The 20,259-nt window shown below is 36.6% G+C and overlaps 1 protein-coding gene across 1 annotated transcript in view; it reads right to left on the reverse strand.

The window, feature by feature from the left end:
* ANKAR (ankyrin and armadillo repeat containing) overlaps positions 1 to 20,259 on the reverse strand; it is a 100,123-nt gene that overhangs the window by 31,752 nt on the left and 48,112 nt on the right. The window contains exons 13-16 of the mRNA XM_089916574.1: positions 17,771 to 18,012; positions 17,200 to 17,599; positions 4,695 to 4,801; positions 2,898 to 3,020 (exon numbers count right to left, since the gene is read on the reverse strand). Coding sequence (XP_089772700.1) covers positions 2,898 to 3,020; positions 4,695 to 4,801; positions 17,200 to 17,599; positions 17,771 to 18,012 — 872 coding nt within the window. The remainder of the gene's footprint in view (positions 1 to 2,897; positions 3,021 to 4,694; positions 4,802 to 17,199; positions 17,600 to 17,770; positions 18,013 to 20,259) is intronic.

Raw genomic sequence — 20,259 nt, forward strand, 5'->3', positions numbered from 1 at the left:
TCTTTTTGTGTACTACACTAGAGTAAAATTCTGTATTTAAAAAAATTAATGCGATGACTTCATTTCTCCCCCTTACAATCCTTATTCCTTCCTCAAAATCTCCCAGAACTGAGAGAGACATAGTTGGCAATTTTCTCCCCTTATTGCTAAATGCACTGTAGATAACAAAAGTTTGGGAGTTTCTCTATTTCTCTAGGGCTAGTGTGGCCCATGGACCAGTGTTAGTCCACAAAATCATTGACAAAAGGATTATAGAAACTGAGAATAGACATTTAAAAGAAACAGCTCTTCCTTACAGTTAAATACCAATTAATAAATTAATAAAGAAGGGAAATTTTTTTATAATCGCCATTAGGCAGATGCCAGAGTAATTATTATTGCATCAGTGGATCCTAAAATTGGTGAGCAAAAGTACGAGGCAAAACAGAATATTTCCATAGTCTCAAAGCGTCTCACCTCAAGGTACTTATTAATTACAAAGGGAAGAACAATAACTTTACAGTGGAGAAATATGCCAGACACCACTTTAATCAGGCACCCAAAGTTAACATTGCCAGTTATAAGGTATATCAACGTGTACCCCCTGAAATGATGCACAGGGAAAGTGAGTGAAGACTATGGTATTCTTGCCAAAATGCATAACCTCAGTTTAACTGTGAGAAACATCAGATAAATTGAGGGACATTCTATGAAATAACTGGCCTGGACTCATCAAAAATATCACAATCACGAAAGACAGAAAATCATGAAAGACAAAGGACTGAGTGTCACAGATTAAAGGAGACTAAAGAGACATGATAATTAGATGCAATGTGGGATCCTGGATTGAATTCTGGAATAGGAAAAGGACATTGGTGAGAAACTGGCAAAATTTAAAATGAAGTCTGCAGATTAGCTAATACTATTGTATCGAAGTTAATTTCCTGGTTGACATCCAGGAAAGCTATATGAAGGATAGCCAGAACACCCTGTACTGTTTTTGCAAATTTATGGAAAGTCTAAAATTACTTCAAAATTTAAAATTTGGTTGCTTTAGGGACTTTCCTGGTGGCGCAGTGGTTAGGAGTCCACCTGCCAATGCAGGGAACACGGGTTCAAGCCCTGGTCCGGGAAGATCCCACATGCTGCGGAGCAACTAAGCCCATGCGCCACAACTGCTGAGCCTGCGCTCTAGAGCCCACGTGCCACAACTTCTAAGGCCCACATGCCCAGAGCCTGTGCTCTGCAACAAAGAGAAACCACCGTAATGAGAGGCCCCCCCAAAGAGTGTCCCCCGTTCACCGCAACTAGAGAAAGCCCACGCACAGCAACGAAGAACCAACGCAGCCATAAATAACTAAATACATACATACATACATACATACATACATTTGGTTGCTTTAAAATTATTTCCCCATAACAGATTGCTGAATAAAAGGCTATTCCTTTATTACAAATAGTTTGAGAACCACCACTCTAGAATACTGGGTAAGAAGTGGATGACTGAGTTTTGAAATGTCATAAAATTAGGTTAAAGTTTGATGCATCCAAAAACATTTGTTTTTTGGCTCTTCACCAAGTATTAAAATTGCTACATTTAAGAATGGGAGAAAATATTTGCAGGAGAAGCAACTGACAAAGGATTAATCTGCAAAATATACAAGCAGCTCATGCAGCTCAATATCAAAAAAACAAGCAACCCAATTCAAAAATGGGCAGAAGACCTAAACAGACATTTCTCCAAAGAAGACATACAGATTGCCAACAAACACATGAAAGGATGCTCAACATCACTAATCATTAGAGAAAAGCAAATCAAAACTACAATGAGGTATCACCTCACACAGGTCAGAATGGCCATCATCAAAAAATCTAGAAACAATAAATGCTGGAGAGGGTGTGGAGAAAACGGAACCCTCTTGCACTGTTGGTGGCAATGTAAACTGATACAGCCACTATGGAGAACAGTATGGAGGTTCCTTAAAAAACTAAAAATAGAACTACCATACGACCCAGCAATCCCACTACTGGGCATATACCCTGAGAAAACCATAATTCAAAAAGAGTCATGTACCACAATGTTCATTGCAGCTCTCTTTATAATAGCCAGGACATGGAAGCAACCTAAGTGTCCATCGACAGATGAATGGATAAAGAAGATGTGGCACATATATACAATGGAATATTACTCAGCCATAAAAAGAAATGAAATTGAGTTATTTGTAGTGAGGTGGATGGACCTAGAGTCTGTCATACAGAGTGAAGTATGTCAGAAAGAGAAAAACATACCATAAGCTAACACATATATATGGAATCTAAAAAAAAAAAAAAGTGGTTCTGATGAACGCAGGGGCAGGAGAGGAATAAAGACGCAGTCATAGAGAATGGACTTGAGGACACGGGGAGGGGGAAGGGTAAGCTGGGACAAAGTGAGAGAGTAGCATTGACATATATACACTACCAAATGAAAATAGATAGCTAATGGGAAGCAGCTGCATAGCACAGGGACATCAGCTCGGTGCTTTGCGACCACCTAGAGGGGTGGGATAGGGAGGGAGGGAGGGAGACACAAGAGGGAGGAGATATGGGGATATATGTACATATAGCTGATTCACTTTGTTATACAGCAGAAACTAACACAACATTGTAAATCAATTATACTCCAATAAAGATATTTAAAAAAATGAGACTCTGCACATTAAAAAAAATTGTTATATTTCAAGACGAAATATGACAACTATGAAAAATATGGAACAATATTATTCCATCATTACAAACTAACAACCCACCAAAGAGATTTACATTTCTTAAATAATACATTTGAATATTGCCATGAAAAAAACTTGATGAAATTTTGAGGATGTAGTCTAAAAATCATTTTCTTCTAAATGAGCTCTAATATTTTGTATAGTTATTACCTTATCTTGTGAGTGAAGAAGATAAAGGACATCAGCATAATTAAATCCTTCATTTTCTTGTAATTCATTCTGTAACTGATCATTCCTTAGGACAATGCATGCCAAGGAAAATGCCACTTCAACCTAAAAATGTGATTTTCAAAAATTATTTTTCACTCATGGTTTATCAAATGACATATTTCATTATACAAATATTTATATAGGATATACCAATTCAAAGATACCATAAAATCCATTAATTCCATCTCTCTGACTAGTATTTAGAGAGTGGCATTTACAACTTCTGGAGAAATGTCCCTTATAATTTTTAACAGCTGAGAAAATATCCTTCTGTGTGCTGCACAATCACAAAGTTTCATTTGAGGGCATAACGGGAGGCAACAAGGGCCTGCAGGACATGTGAAGAAGTTTCTCTTAAGTGCATAGTTGTATTCCTTCTACATCTAAAAAAAGGTTTTTTTAATTTCCTAGCATGAATTATAAAGCTGTTCTGAACTGCTTGTTAGCTACTGACCATTGAATTAATTGAAGCAAAACACTGGCAGGTAGACCTGAGGAAGTTTTCCTCTTCTAGTTCTGGAGTCATTTAAGGAGGTTGCTAATGAACCTTGTTTATTATTGGGCTCAGTAGACAAATTTTTAAAGTGCTACACCATGCATTTCTATGAAAAGTGTGAATTTGAAAAGCATGATTATTATTGCAAAATTACTATAGAATCTTACTTGAGGAAAAGTATTAAAATGTATTTATGTTTTGTTTTAACAAGTTTAAGAACTCAGTGAAAATGTATACTGAAATACAGATAGATGCAGTTGAAGTAAACTGGCCATGAAAATGCACATTTTAAAATAAAAATGTATTTTTATGTGGCATTTTCCTTCATCTTGTGAAATTTATTTGTACTTTAAAAGTCGTTGCAGTTTTTACGTATAATTCAAGCCAAAAAATTGCTAGCATATGCCTCTTTTTTTTGTTTCCCTAATCAACTCCTGTAATGAAATAATCTCTTTCACAGCAAGAAAAGCCAGATAACTTATGACATCTTTTCTGATAATAAACACATTCCTTAAAAGAAACAACGCTATGTTTACTTATATATTTTACTCCTATATTATTTTTATTTTCTCATTTCCAGCAAAACACATACCAAATTTTGAAGAGAAAATATATTTCTTGTCCTTATAATTTCTGTCTGGCCAAGTATAGACGTCCTGAATTTCTAAAACCTTGGTAAAGGATTTGAATAGATGTGAATGTCGTTTTATTAAAGGCATTTTACTAGAAGTAAATGGAAGAGTGAATGACTCCTCAACAACTCATAGTAATACCTAGCAGTGTCCACCCTTGAGATAACTATTGCTGCCAGACAACACAGACTGCTTTGTAGACGGCAGGGCTGTATTGATGGTGTGGCACTGACAGGATTCACTTATATTCGAGAAATTTTGCTACATAAATCGCACATCCTCATTATCCCCACCCAGTTTTAGCAACCATTATCTGAGGAAGTAGGGAAGAAATTCTATGGATAATCAAATATCTGAGGAATAAAACTTCTTTGATGAGTAAGGACATGAGACATTCTTATTATATTTGAAAAAACCATATTTTAATAAAATTTAGTGGTATCTTTGCTACTATCTTTGTAGCAATTTTTTTGTTTAAACTTCTAAGATTTTGTTTAAAAGGTTAAATATTTTTATTATACTTGTGAGCTTGCCTAAAGATACAAATTATTCTTAAAAAGTCATTTATGTTAATTTTTACTATATCACACAAAAAAATCTTATATATACCTTAATGTTAGGAGAAGGGTGATTTCTCAGTAGTTGGATAAGTACTGGAAAGGCATTTTCTTCTACAAGAAACTGTTGACTAATGGGATTGCTTGTATGGGCGACACCTGTAAGAATCCACAACTCCATGAGATAATATTTTTTCCATCTTGAAAATGGTAAAGTCAAACATAGCTCAACATATTTGGTTGATAATGTGTCCTAGCGTAATATGGTTGGTAAATTACAAAAAGAAATGCTATATTGACACTATTTTACCTTAATTAATTTTTTAAAAGGCAAAGTGGATAAACATGGAAAATTTACTGTTAGAAGTGTAGATGGTTTTCTAATAGTCACAGAACAAAGAAATTAGAAGTGCTGGACTATCAGGGAATAATAATGTAATAGCTATCATTTATTAAAAAATTATTATGTACAAGGTACTATAGCTTATAGTTGCTACTGTTTTCCATAAAAAGTTTTGTTTGTTTGTTTGTTTGTTTTGCAGTACGCAGGCCTCTCACTGCTGTGGCCTCTCCCGTTGCGGAGCACAGGCCCTGGACACACAGGCTCAGCAGCCATGGCTCATGGGCCCAGCCGCTCCGCGGCATGTGGGATCCTCCCAGACCGGGGCACGAACCCGTGTCCCCTGCATCGGCAGGCGGACTCTCAACCACTGCGCCACCAGGGAAGCCCATAAAAAGTTTTTTTTATAAAAATAACTCGAGTAATCACCTGGTTAAATTTCTGGATTCCTTAAATATACATACTGAAAAGATAATCTTACTTTTCCTTTTAAACATACTACTTTAAATTGCAGGTCTAATCTCAATGAAGAAACTCAGATCATCTCTTTCTAGTGGACATGCACAAACAATTTAAATTTTGTTCTTTTGCCAATAAATGTCACAACACATATGCAGTGGGTTTACATACTTAAATATAAATACAAGATTGGGCTCCTTTATGAACAATGAAGAGAAACCACCTACTTATTATGACCTGGGGAAGTTTGAAGGGACTAAGGGAAATATTATAGAAGGAGCAAAGAATACTTTGGTTTCCTTGTCCCCTACTCCCCCCACACTGGCCACCAGGGGATGTACACAAACACTAATTACATGAATATTCTTCATTCAACCGACAGGTATTGAATGCCTGGTACACCAGGCACTGAGGTAGGAGGTAGGGCTAAAAGAAGGACTTAGAATCTCTACCCTCAAGGAGTTTATATTTTATAGGGTGAGCAACTATTTAAATATATGATTTCAATACCATGCAATAAGTGCTTTGACAGAGATTAGAAAACTACACTTGAAGCACAGAAGAGGTATTGCTCACTTCAGAGTAGGTGGAAAAGGAGTAGGTAGGGAGATTTCAAGGGGTGAAGATGCTGGAGGTTGGTTTCAAAAAAATTACTATTTTTAATAATGATGATTATAATGATGATGGTGGTGTTATAAGACGAACACCCTCAAATCTCTGACTGAATCTTCACATGTTAATAATGGAATGGAACTCAAAAATTAAGTTGGGAAAAGAATCACTACAAGCAGTAGGCTGAACAATTCTCAGAGCTCACACTTGTCTAGGGATGGTTTGTGTTCCTACTGGCCGGAGTGTAGATACCTCATAATACACAGGACTATACAAAGAGATTGAGTCCTCTGAAAGGAATCATCCCAAAAGCACAGAGTTAAGTTAGTTCCAACGTAAAGGCTGCTCTAGACTTGTCCTAGGAAAGGTTAAAAGCTAGGTGCAAAAGGTTCTGATCCCAAGTAAAATAACTGCATGCCAGAATAAAGCCTAACTCTCTTTAAAGGAAAACAATAAGATCCAGCATATATCAATTTAAAACTCACAATGCCCAGCATTCAATCAAAATTTCTTATGCATGATTTTAAAATATGAAATACCTAAGGTAAAACTGGCAAAAAATGTGCAAGAGTTGTACACTGGCAACTATAAAACATGGCTGGGAGATATTAAAGAAGGCCCAATTAATGGAGAAATATACTGTGTTTATGGATTACAAAACGTGATATTAATGGGATGCATGTTCTCCCCAACTTTACTTATAGATTCCATGCAATTCCCATCAAAATAATAGAAGGATCTTTTTTAGAAATTGGCAGGTTAATTTTTTAAATTATATGGAAATACAAGGGAACTGAAACAGCCAAAACAGCTTTGAAAAACAGCAAGGTCGAAGGACTTAATGCTATCTGCTTTCAAGATTTACAGTAAGCCTACAGTAATTAAGACAATGAGTATAACATAAAGATGGACAAATAGTTAAATAGAACTGAATAAAAAGTCAAGAAATAGACCCACAAATATCTAGTCAATTGATTTTTGACAAAAGTGCCTAGCTAATTCAATGGAGGAAAAGATAATCTTTTCAATAAATGATGCTGAAGCAGCTGGGCAGCCATATGTGAGAAAATGAATCTCAGCCAACTCAAAATGTATCATACATCAAAATATAGAGGAAAACAGAAAAACTTTATGATCTTGGGTTTACAAGAGAGTTCTTAAACTGAATAATTTTTAAATCAATGAATTGGACTTCATAAAAATTTAAAACTTCACCTCTTCAAAAGACTGTTACAAAAATGGAAAAATACCACAGACTGGAAGAAAATTTATGCAAAACATACATCTAACAACAACAAAAAAAGAGCTGTATATAGAATTTATAAAGAAGGCTTACAACTCAAGACAACACAATGTATAAAATGGGCAAAATATTTGAACAGATACTTTAGCAAAGAAGATATACAGGGCTTCCGGGAAGATGGCGGAAGAGTAAGACGCGGAGATCACCTTCCTCCCCACAGATACACCAGAAATACATCTACACGTGGAACTACTCCTACAGAACACCTACTGAATGCTGGCAGAAGACCTCAGACCTCCCAAAAGGCAAGAAACCCCCCACGTACCTGGGTAGGGCAAAAGAAAAAAGAATAAACAGAGACAAAAGGATAGGGACGGGACTTGCACCAGTGGGAGGGAGCTGTGAAGGAGGAAATGTTTCCACACACTAGGAAGCCCCTTCACGGGCGGAGACTGCGGGTGGCGGAGGGGGAAAGCTTCGGAGCCGCGGAGGAGAGCACAGCAACAGGGGTGCAGGGGGCAAAGCAGAGAGATTCCCGCACAGAGAATCAGGGCCGACCAGCACTCACCAGCCCGAGAGGCTTGTCTGCTCACCCGCTGGGGAGGGCGGGGCTGTGAGCTGAGGCTCGGGCTTCGGTCGGAGCGCAGGGAGAGTACTGGGGTTGGCGGCGTGAACACAGCGCCACGGCTAGCCGGGAGGGAGTCCGGGGAAAAGTCTGGACCTGCCGAAGAGGCAAGAGACTTTTTCTTCACTCTTTGTTTCCTGGTGTGCGAGGAGAGGGGATTAAGAGCGCTGCTTAAAGGAGCTCCAGAGACGGGCGCAAGCCGTGGCTAAAAGCACAGACCCCAGAGACAGGCATGGGACGCTAAGGCTGCAGCTGCCGCCACGAAGAAGCCTGTGTGTGAGCACAGGTCACTATCCATACCCCCTTTCCGGGCAGCCTGTGCAGCCTGCCACTGCCAGGGTCCCGGGATCCAGGGACAACTCCCCTGGGAGAACGCATGGCGTGCCTCAGGCTGGTGCAACATCACGCCGGCCTCTGCCGCTGCAGGCCCGCCCCGCACTCCGTGCCTCCCCACCCCGCCAGGCCTGAGTGAGCCAGAGCCCCTGAATCAGCTGCTCCTTTAACCCCATCCTGTCTGAGCGAAGAACAGACGCCCTCTGGTGACCTACACGCAGAGGCGGGGCCAAATCCAAAACTGAGCCTCTTGGAGCTGTGAGAACAAAGAAGAGAAAGGGAAATCTCTCCCAGCAGCCTCAGAAACAGCGGATTAAAGCTCCACAATCAATTTGATGTACCCTGCATCTGTGGAATACATGAATAGACAACGAATCATCCCAAATTAAGGAGGTGGACTTTGAGAGCAAGATTTATGATTTTTTCCCCTTTTCCTTTTTTTGTGAGTGTGTATGTTTATGCTTCTGTGTGAGATTTTGTCTGTATAGCTTGGCTTCCACCATTTGTCCAAGGGTTCTATCTGTCCGTTTTTTTTTTCTTAATAATTACTTTTTATTTTAATAACTTTATTTTATTTTACTTTATCTTCATTCTTTCTTTCCTTTCTTCCCTCCTTTAGACAACGAATCATCACAAATTGAGAAGGTGGACTTTGAGAGCAAGATTTATGATATTTTCCCCTTTTCCTCTTTTTGTGAGTGTGTATGTTTATGATTCTATGTGAGATTTTGTCTGTATAGCTTTGCTTCCACAATTTGTCCTAGGGCTCTCCATCCGTCCGTTTTGTTTTTTCTTTCTCTTAATAATTATTTTCTTGTTTTAATAACTTTATCATATTTTATCTTACTTTATTTTATTTTACTTTATCTTCTTTCTTTTTTCCTTCCTTCCCTCCTTCCTTCCTTCCTTCCTCCCTCCCTCCCTCCCTCCTTCCCTCCCTCCTTTCTTTCTTTCTTTCTTTCTTTATACTTCTACTAATTCTTTCTTTCTACTTTTTCTCCCTTTTATTCTGAGCCGTGTGGATGAAAGGCTCTTGGTGCTGCAGCCAGTAGTCAGTGCTGTGCCTCTGAGGTGGGAGAGCCAACTTTAGGACACTGCTCCACAAGAGACCTCCCAGCTCCACATAATATCAAATGGTGGAGATCTCCATCTCAACACCAGCACCCAGCTTCACTCAACGACCAGCAAGCTACAGTGGTGAACATCCTATGCCAAACAACTAGCAAGACAGGAACACAACCCCACCCATTAGCAGTGAGGCTCCCTAAAATCATAATAAGTCCACAGACACCTCAAAACACACCACCAGACATGGACCTGCCCACCAGAAACACAAGATCCAGCCTTATCCACCAGAACACAGGCACTAGTCCCCTTCACCAGGAAGCCTACACAACCCACCGAACCAACCTTAGCCACTACGGACAGCCACCAAAAACAACGGGAACTACGAACCTGCAGCCTGCAAAAAGGAGACCCCAAGCAGAGTAAGATAAGCAAAATGAGAAGACAGAAAAACATACAGCAGATGAAGGAGCAAGATAAAAACACACCAGACCTAACAAATGAAGAGGAAATAGGCAGTCTACCTGAAAAAGAATTCAGAATAATGATAGTAAAGATGATCCAAAATCTTGGAAATAGAGTAGACAAAATGCAAGAAACATTTAACAAGGACCTAGAAGAACTAAAGATGAAACAAACAATGATGAACAATGCAATAAATGAAATGAAAAATACTCTAGATGGGATCAATAGCAGAGTAACTGAGGCAGAAGAACGGATAAGTGACCTGGAAGATAAAATAGTGGAAATAACTACTGCAGAGCAGAATAAAGAAAAAAGAATGAAAAGAACTGAGGACAGTCTCAGAGACCTCTGGGACAACATTAAACGCACCAACATTCGAATTATAGGGGTTCCAGAAGAAGAAGAGAAAAAGAAAGGGACTGAGAAAATATTTGAAGAGATTATAGTTGAAAATTCCCTAACATGGGAAAGGAAATAGTAATCAAGTCCTGGAAGCACGGAGTGTCCCATACAGGATAAATCCAAGGAGAAATATGCCAAGACACATATTAATCAAACTGTCAAAAATTAAATACAAAGAAAACATATTAAAAGCAGCAAGGGAAAAACAACAAATAACACACAAGGGAATCCCCATAAGGTTAATAGCTGATCTTTCAGCAGAAACTCTGCAAGCCAGAAAGGAGTGGCAGGACATATTGAAAGTGATGAAGGAGAAAAACCTGCAACCAAGATTACTCTACCCAGCAAGGATCTCATTCAGATTTGATGGAGAAATTAAAACCTTTACAGACAAGCAAAAGCTGAGAGAGTTCAGCACTACCAAACCAGCTCTACAGCAACTGCTAAAGGAACTTCTCTAGGCAACAAACACAAGAGAAGGAAAAAACCTACAATAACGAACCCAAAACAATTAAGAAAATAGGAATAGGAACATACATATCGATAATTACCTTAAATGTAAATGGACTAAATGCTCCCACCAAAAGACACAGATTGGCTGAATGGATACCAAAACAAGACCCATATATTTGCTGTCTACAAGAGAACCACTTCAGACCTAGGGACACATACAGACTGAAAGTAAGGGGATGGAAAAAGATATTTCATGCAAGTGGAAACCAAAAGAAAGCTGGAGTAGCAATTCTCATATCAGACAAAATAGACTTTAAAATAGAGACTATTAGAAGAGACAAAGAAGGACACTACATAATGATCAAGGGATTGATCCAAGAAGAAGATAAAACAATTGTAAATATTTATGCACCCAACATAGGAGCACGTCAATAAATAAGGCAAATAGTAACAGCCATAAAAGGGGAAATCGACAGTAACACATTCATAGGGGACTTTAACACCCCATTTTCACCCATGGACAGATCTTCCAAAATGAAAATAAATAAGGAAACACAAGCTTTAAATGATACATTAAACAAGATGGACTTAATTGATATTTATAGGACATTCCATCCAAAAACAACAGAATACACATTTTTCTCTAGTGTTCATAGAACATTCTCCAGGATAGATCATATCTTGGGTCACAAATCAAGCCTTGGTAAATTTAAGAAAATCGAAATTGTATCAAGTATCTTTTCCGACCACAATGCTATGAGACTAGATATCAATTACAGGAAAAGATCTGTAAAAAATACAAACACATGGAGGCTAAACAATGCACTACTTAATAACGAAGTGATCACTGAAGAAATCAAAGAGGAAATTAAAAAATACCTAGAAACAAATGACAATGGAGACACGACGACCCAAAATCTATGGGATGCAGGAAAAGCAGTTCTAAGAGGGAAGTTTATAGCAATACAATCCTACCTTAAGAAACAGGAAACATCTCGAATAAACAACCTAACCTTGCACCTAAAGCAATTAGAGAAAGAAGAACAAAAAAAACCCAAAGTTAGCAGAAGGAAAGAAATCATAAAAATCAGATCAGAAATACATGAAAAAGAAATGAAGGAAATGATAGCAAAGATCAATAAAACTGAAAGCTGGTTCTTTGAGAAGATAAACAAAATTGATAAACCATTAGCCAGACTCATCAAGAAAAAGAGGGAGAGGACTCAAATCAATAAAAATAGAGATGAAAAAGGAGAAGTTACAACAGACACCACAGAAATACAAAGCATCCTAAGAGACTACTACAAGCAACTCCATGCCAATAAAAAGGACCACCTGGAAGAAATGGACAAATTCTTAGAAATGCACAACCTGCCAAGACTGAATCAGGAAGAAATAGAAAATATGAACAGACCAATCACAAGCACTGAAATTGAAACTGTGATTAAAAATCTTCCAACAAACAAAAGCCCAGGACCAGATGGCTTCACAGGCGAATTCTATCAAACATTTAGAGAAGAGCTAACACCTATCCTTCTCAAACTCTTCCAAAATATAGCAGAGGGAGGAACACTCCCAAACTCAATTCTGCAAGGCCACCATCACCCTGACACCAAAACCAGAGAAGGATGTCACAAAGAAAGAAAACTACAGGCCAATATCACTGATGAACATAGATGCAAAAAATCCTCAACAAAATACTAGCAAACAGAATCCAACAGCACATTAAACGGATCATACAACATGATCAAGTGGGGTTTGTTCCAGGAATGCAAGGATTCTTCAATATATGCAAATCAATCAACATGATACACCATATTAACAAACTGAAGGAGAAAAACCATATGAATATTGCAATAGATGCAGAGAAAGCTTTCGACAAAATTCAACACCCATTTATGATAAAAACCCTGCAGAAAGTAGGCATAGAGGGAACTTTCCTCAACATAGTAAAGGCCATATATGACAAACCCACAGTCAACATCGTCCTCAATGGTGAAAAACTGAAAGCATTTCCACTAAGATCAGAAACAAGACAAGGTTGCCCACTCTCACCACTCTTATTCAACATAGTTTTGGAAGTTTTAGCCACAGCAATCAGAGAAGAAAAGGAAATGAAAGGAATCCAAATCGGAAAGGAAGAAGTAAAGCTGTCACTGTTTGCAGATGACATGATACTATACATAGAGAATCCTAAAGATGCTACCAGAAAACTGCTAGAGCTAATCAATGAATTTGGTAAAGTAGCAGGCTACAAAATTAATGCACAGAAATCTCTGGCATCCCTATACACTAATGATGAAAAATCAGAAAGTGAAATCAAGAAAACACTCCCATTTACCATTGCAACAAAAAGAATAAAATATCTAGGAATAAACCTACCTAAGGAGACAAAAGACCTGTATGCAGAAAACTATAAGACACTGATGAAAGAAATTAAAGATGATACAAATAGCTGGAGAGATATATCATGTTCTTGGATTGGAGGAATCAACATTGTGAAAATGATTCTACTACCCAAAGCAATCTACAGATTCAATTCAATCCCTATCAAACTACCACAGGCATTTTTCACAGAACTAGAACAAAAAATTTCACAATTTGTATGGAAACACAAAAGACCCCAAATAGCCAAAGCAATCTTGAGAATGAAAAACGGAGCTGGAGGAATCAGGCTCCCTGACTTCAGACTATACTACAAAGCTACAGTAATCAAGACAGTATGGTACTGGCACAAAAACAGAAAGATAGATCAATGGAACAGGATAGAAAGCCCAGAGATAAACCCATGCACATATGGTCACCTTATCTTTGATAAAGGAGGCAGGAGTGTACAGTGGAGAAAGGACAGCCTCTTCAATAAGTGGTGCTGGGAAAACTGGACAGGTACATGTAAGAGTATGAGATTAGATTACTCCCTAACACCATACACAAAAATAAGCTCAAAATGGATTAAAGGCCTAAATGTAAGGCCAGAAACTGTCAAACTCTTAGAGGAAAACATAGGCAGGACACTCTATGACATAAATCACAGCAAGATCCTTTTTGACCCACCTCCTAGAGAAATGGAAATAAAAACAAAAATAAACAAATGGGACCTAATGAAACTTCAAAGCTTTTGCACAGCAAAGGAAACCATAAACAAGACCAAAAGACAACCCTCAGAATGGGAGAAAATATTTGCAAATGAAGCAACTGACAAAGGATTAATCTCCAAAATTTATAAGCAGCTCATGCAGCTTAATAACAAGAAAACAAACAACCCAATCCAAAAATGGGCCGAAGACCTAAATAGACATTTCTCCAAAGAAGATATACAGACTGCCAACAAACAAATGAAAGAATGCTCAACATCACTAATCATTAGAGAAATGCAAATCAAAACTACAATGAGATATCATCCCACACCAGTCAGAATGGCCATCATCAAAAAATCTAGAAACAATAAATGCTGGAGAGGGTGTGGAGAAAAGGAACCCTCTTGCACTGTTGGTGGGAATGTAAATTGATACAGCCACTGTGGAGAACAGTATGGAGGGTCCTTAAAAAACTACAAATAGAACTACCATATGACCCAACAATCCCACTACTGGGCATATACCCTGAGAAAACCATAATTCAAAAAGAGTCATGTACCAAAATGTTCATTGCAACTCTATTTACATTAGCCCAGAGGTGGAAACAACCTAAGTGTCCATCATCAGATGAATGGATAAAGAAGATGTGGCACATATATACAATGGAATATTACTCAGCCATAAAAAGAAACGAAATTGAGCTATTTGTAATGAGGTGGATAGACCTAGAGTCTGTCATACAGAGTGAAGTAAGTCAGAAAGAGAGAGACAAATACCGTATGCTAACACATATATATGGAATTTAAGAAAAAAAAATGTCATGAAGAGCCTAGGGGTAAGACAGGAATAAAGACACAGACCTACTAGAGAATGGACTTGAGGATATGGGGAGGGGGAAGGGTAAGCTGTGACAAAGCGAGAGAGAGGCATGGACATATATACACTACCAAACGTAAGGTAGATAGCTAGTGGGAAGCAGCCCCATAGCACAGGGAGATCAGCTCGGTGCTTTGTGATCGCCTGGAGGGGTGGGATAGGGAGGGTGGGAGGGCGGGAGATGCAAGAGGGAAGAGATATGGGAACATATGTATATATATAACTGATTCATTCTGTTGTAAAGCAGAAACTAACACACCATTGTAAAGCAATTATACTCCAATAAAGATGTTAAAAAAAATACAAAAAATAAAATAAAATTAGAAGTTTTTTTAGAAACATTAAAAAAAAAAGAAAAAAGAAGATATACAAATGACAACACATGAAACGATGCTACATCATTAGTGATTAGGAAAATGCTAATTAAAACCACAATAAGATTTACTACATATCCACTACAATAATAAAATTACCATACTAAATGTTGATGAGGATGTGAAGCTACTGGAACTCACACACAGCTAGTAGAAGTGCAAAGTGGTAACACTACTTTGAAAATCAATCTGGCAGTTTCTTTAAAAGTTAAACATACACCTACCATATGACCCAGCAATCCTACTTCTAGATATTTACCCACGAGAAATGAAAACCTGTCTATACCAAAACTTGAACACAAATGTTCGTAACAGTTTTATTTACAATATAGCAAGAAACAGGAAACAATCCAAATGTCCTTCAATGGGTACATGGGTAAACAAATCATAATATATCCATAAGCATTAGGGTTTTCCAAAGAAAGAACCAACGGGATGTATATGTATGTATGTATGTATATCATAAGGCATAAAACTAACCATCACACCATACAATGGAATACTACTCAGCATTGAAAGAGAAGTATTTTATTGATATTTGATACAATAATATGGATGAATGTCAAAATAATCATGCTGAGTGAAAGAAGCCAGAAAAAAGTACACATGTATAATTCCATTTACATAAAATTCTAGAAAATGCAAACTAATCTATAGTTATAGAAAAATCAGTGGTAAGATCATTTAATATCAAATTTTAAAAGTAATTTTGTGCTGTTAGGATCCATGTCATAAATTCAAATCAGCACATTATTTTTTAAAGAAAAAAATCAGAAGCTTATGTTTTAATATGTAAAATACAATAAAGCCATTCTCAGATCATAAGAAAAAAAACCCAGATCAGTGGTTATCTGGGGATGGGGTGCAAAGAGGGAGGAATTAGGAAGGGACAATGAAACATTTGGAGGTGATGATTATATTCACTTACTTGATTGTGCTGATGGTGTCAGTGCTGAATACATATGTCAAAACTCATCAAACTGTACACTCTAAATAATGTATTTAATATTTTATTCTATTGTTTATTTTATTTAAATATCTTCTTATATGTAAACTGTATTTCAATAGCACTTTTAAAAAACTGTCACATTTTAAAAGCGCTAGGTGTGCAAAGAAGCAGGAAAATATGATTCATAATCAAGAAAAAAATCAGCCAATAGCAAGAGACCCAGAAATAACAGATATGCTGGAACTAGTTACAGGGATGTTAAAACAGCTATTTTAAATATGTTCTATATGTTCAAGGGTATAGAAGAAAACATAAACATGATGAAGAAGAAAAAGGAAGGGGTATGTGTGTGTAAAGAGTCTAAGCTGGTGAGTTTGAAAACAAGAGTTTTTTTCTGTAGTTCTTGTCTATGGCAAATGTGGACAGCTTTGAAGTAAACTAATGAGAAGAAATTGAAAACACACACGTATATCAGTTATCTTTGTATTTGTGTTATCATTTACTAGAATTTTAGAAATAATTTATACCATAGACTCTGGCTAAAACAACAACAACAAAATTATCTTGCCTGACTTGATTGCCTGCAAGCAGTTAGTGAATTTCAGTAAAGTAGCTTTTCTAAGAAAAAAGGAAAAAAAAAATTTGAAACCAAGTCCTATGTTCTTCAGCTAGAATTTTTAATTTATTTTTTCTGGAAATACAATGGACTAGAAATAAAGTTTTAGGTTTTTTTTTTCTCTTGCCTACAGGAAGCAGCCTCAATCAGTCTCCATACATACATGCAGGTCAGCAAAGAACCTGATTTTTTATTTTTGGTAAGTCAATCACCAACAATTCCACAACATTTTTCAGATATCCCAAAAGGTTAATTCCTCTGCAAAGAAAGGAACAACTAGACCTAGTGGCCACTATGTAAACAAAGAATCACTACGGAAAGAGACTGGAATCGAAAAATGTGCCACAGCACTAGAAACACTTCTATATCTTCAAAAACATATAGTTCCTGAGATTCAAAATAAGAAATATTTTTCTCTTAACTTAAAAAAGGAGATCCCTTTAAGTCAAAATAGCCAAGGCTCATGGTCCTCATTTCTCATTCTAACCAGAACTCAAGAGCAAGACTGATACAATATGCTTAACTACACCACTTTTACTCATTAAGGTCTTGGAGAAATAAAAACATTATAATAACAGATTAAATATGGTTAAGGGCTGCAACAGTAGGGATAGAGAGGAAGAGAAGTATTTACTGATATTTTTAAAACTGAGAATAAACGTACAAACCGATACAGATGGATCCCACTGCTTTGATGACACTCAGAAGTGTTCCTTCAGCTATTTTACTAATCCTTAGTAAGCGAACCAGTGGTGCAATTCCATTCCCTTCACATATTTGATTTTGGTGTATCCTGCTGTCCTTACTTAGCGCTATGACTGCTTCACCTCCTGGCAACAATAAGCAAGAAACATGTGTGATACTCCAATGTCTGGTTCTATATTGTACAGATTTATGCATAGAAAATAACTTACCAACATACTGCATTTTAGCTGATGGTGATAAAAGCATATTTATTATAAAGTTGTATCCAATCTGTTCTGCCATATACTTTTGTTGTTTTAGTGTTTGTCCTGCCAAGGCCCAAAGTGCTACAGCTCCTTGTTCCTTAACATCTATTTGAAATGCCTATTTAAAAAAGTATTCTATTCAGTCAATGAGGATTTATTGAATACCGTAGGAATCTATGTTTGATAAAATGTTTATTCTAGAATTGGTTTTAGTTTTCTTTTCACTTAACTAAATTCAATATTGAATGCTTTACCTAAGGAAAATGAAAAAGAATCATAAAATTCCTACCTTGAGGAGTTTTAAAAGATATTTACTTAGTGATTTTTCCAGAAATGCTCTCTGTATAGCAGGGTTGTAACTTGCCAGTGCTTCCACAGCCATTGCACCCTTCACTTGAACACCAAGTTGTTTTCCCATAAAAAGAGCCACCAGAGGAGGAATGGCTCCTTCCATAGCCATAGCATCCTGAACTTCCTTATTGTCACGTGCAACCTCAGCAATTGTAACAGAAGATACAGCTGTCAACACATCTTCAAATGAATTCAAGAACCAGTTAAATAAATCTTTTAAAAAGTAAGAACATAAAAATGCAGCATATATCACTAGTTTCCCATATTTGAAAATCAAATTTATAGAGTTTAGAAAATTTAGAAAATAAAGAAAAATAGAAAAAATAAAATTGTCCAGACTTTCACCACCCAAGCACAAACATTTCATTTAATCTCATCCACTACTTTTATAAATATATATAATATATAAATATAGATAACTTTAGTGTTACATATTTAATATAGTGGTACTATAAACACAGTATCCTGCATTTTAATTTACCATAAAATTTTTCCCATTCTTTATGAACATCAGTGTCTCCTAAATATTCCATTAATGGGTGTATCACATTTCCTTAAACATTTGCATTTTAAAAAATAATGTGTTGTTTCCAACTTTTCACTGTTTTAAACAATGCTTAGGAGAAATCTTGGCACATTTCCTTCCTGTTTGTATTTTTTCCCCTTATTATAAGAGTCCTAGGAACTACTGGAATAACTTAATACATTTGCAGTAAATTTATTTTCTTTTTTTCCCCTTTTTCTTCTTTTTTAAATTGAAGTATAGTTGACATACAATATTATGTTAGTTTCAGGTGTACAGCATAGTTATTTGATATTTAAATACATTATGAAATGATCAACTCAAAAAGTAACCATCTATTCCCATACAATGTTATTTCAATATTACTGGCCATATTCCTTATGCTGTATACTACATCCTTGTGACTTATTTTATAACTGGAAGTTTGTACTTCTTAATCCCCTTCACTTATTTTGCACAACCCCCAAACTCCCTTTGCCTCTGGCAATCACCAGTTTGTTCTCTGCATCTATGAGTCTGTTTTTGTTTTGTTTGTTCATGTGTTTTGGTTTTTAGATTCCACACATAAGTAATATATTTGTCTTTGTCTGACTTATGTCACTTAGCGTAATACCCTCTAGTTCCATCCATATTGCTGCAAATGGCAAGATTTCATTCTTTTTTATGGCTGTAAATATTCCATTGTGTATATATACTACATCTTCTTTATTCATTCATCTATCAGTAGGCACTTAGGTTGCTTCGATATCTTGACTATTGTTAATAATGCTAATTGAAAATAGGGGTGCTTTTATCTTTTTGAATTAGGGTATAAGTTTTCCTTGGGTAAACATCTAGAAGTGGAATTGCTGGATCATTTGGTAGTTCTATTTTTAATTTTTTGAGAAATCTCCACACTGCTCTCCATAGTGGCTGCACCAATTTACATTCCCACCAACAGTGCTAGAGGGTTCTTTCTTCTCCACACCCTCAGCAACACATGTTATTTGCTATCTTTTTGATGATAGCCCTTTGAAGAGGTGTGAATGATATCTCATTGTGGTTTTGATTTGCATTTCCCTGGTGATTAGTGATGTTGAGCATCTTTTCATATGTCTCTTGGCCATCTGTATATCTTCTTTGGAAAAATGTCTATTCAGGTTCCCTGCCCATTTTTTAATTGGATTGTTAGGTTTTGTTTTTTTTTTGTTTTTGTAATGTTGAGTCATTTGAGTTCTTTATATATTGGATATTAAGCTTTTATCAGATATATTGTTTGCAAATATTTTATCCCAATCAGTAGGTTGTTTTCTCATTTTGTTGATGGTTTCCTTTCCTATGCAAAGCTTTTTAGTTTGATTTAGTCCCATTTGTTTATTTTTGGTTTTGTCTCACTTGCCTGAGGAGAAATATTCAAAAAATATTGCTAAGATCAATGTCAAAGAGCATACTGCCTGTTTTCTTCTAGAAGTTTTAAAATTTCAGGTCTTAAAGTCTTTAATCCATTTCAAGTTTATTTTTGTATACAGTGTAAGAAAGTGTCCAGTTTGATTCTTTTGCATGAAGTTGTCCAGTTTTCCCAACAGCATTTATTGGAGAGATTATCTTTTCCCCATTGTATATTCTTTCCTCCTTTGTCACAGATTAATTGACCATATAAGCATGGGTTTATTTCTGGGCTCTCTTTCTGTTCCATTGATTTATGTGGCTCTTTTTGTGCCAGCATGATACTGCTTTGATTACTATAGCTTTGTAGTATAGTTTGAAATCAGGGAGTGTGACACCTCCCGCTCTGTTCTTCTTTCTCAAGATTGCTTTGGCTATTTGGGTCTGTTGTGGTTCCATACAAATTTTAGGATCATTTGTTCTAGCTCTGTGAAAAATGCCATTGGTATTTTATTAAGGATTTCATTGAATCTGTAGAT

The sequence above is a fragment of the Delphinapterus leucas genome, chromosome 8, assembly GCF_059928025.1.
Source record: "Delphinapterus leucas isolate spDelLeu-1000000601 "Yukka" chromosome 8, BTC_Dleu_Yukka2, whole genome shotgun sequence".
In the NCBI taxonomy this organism is placed as follows: domain Eukaryota; kingdom Metazoa; phylum Chordata; class Mammalia; order Artiodactyla; family Monodontidae; genus Delphinapterus; species Delphinapterus leucas.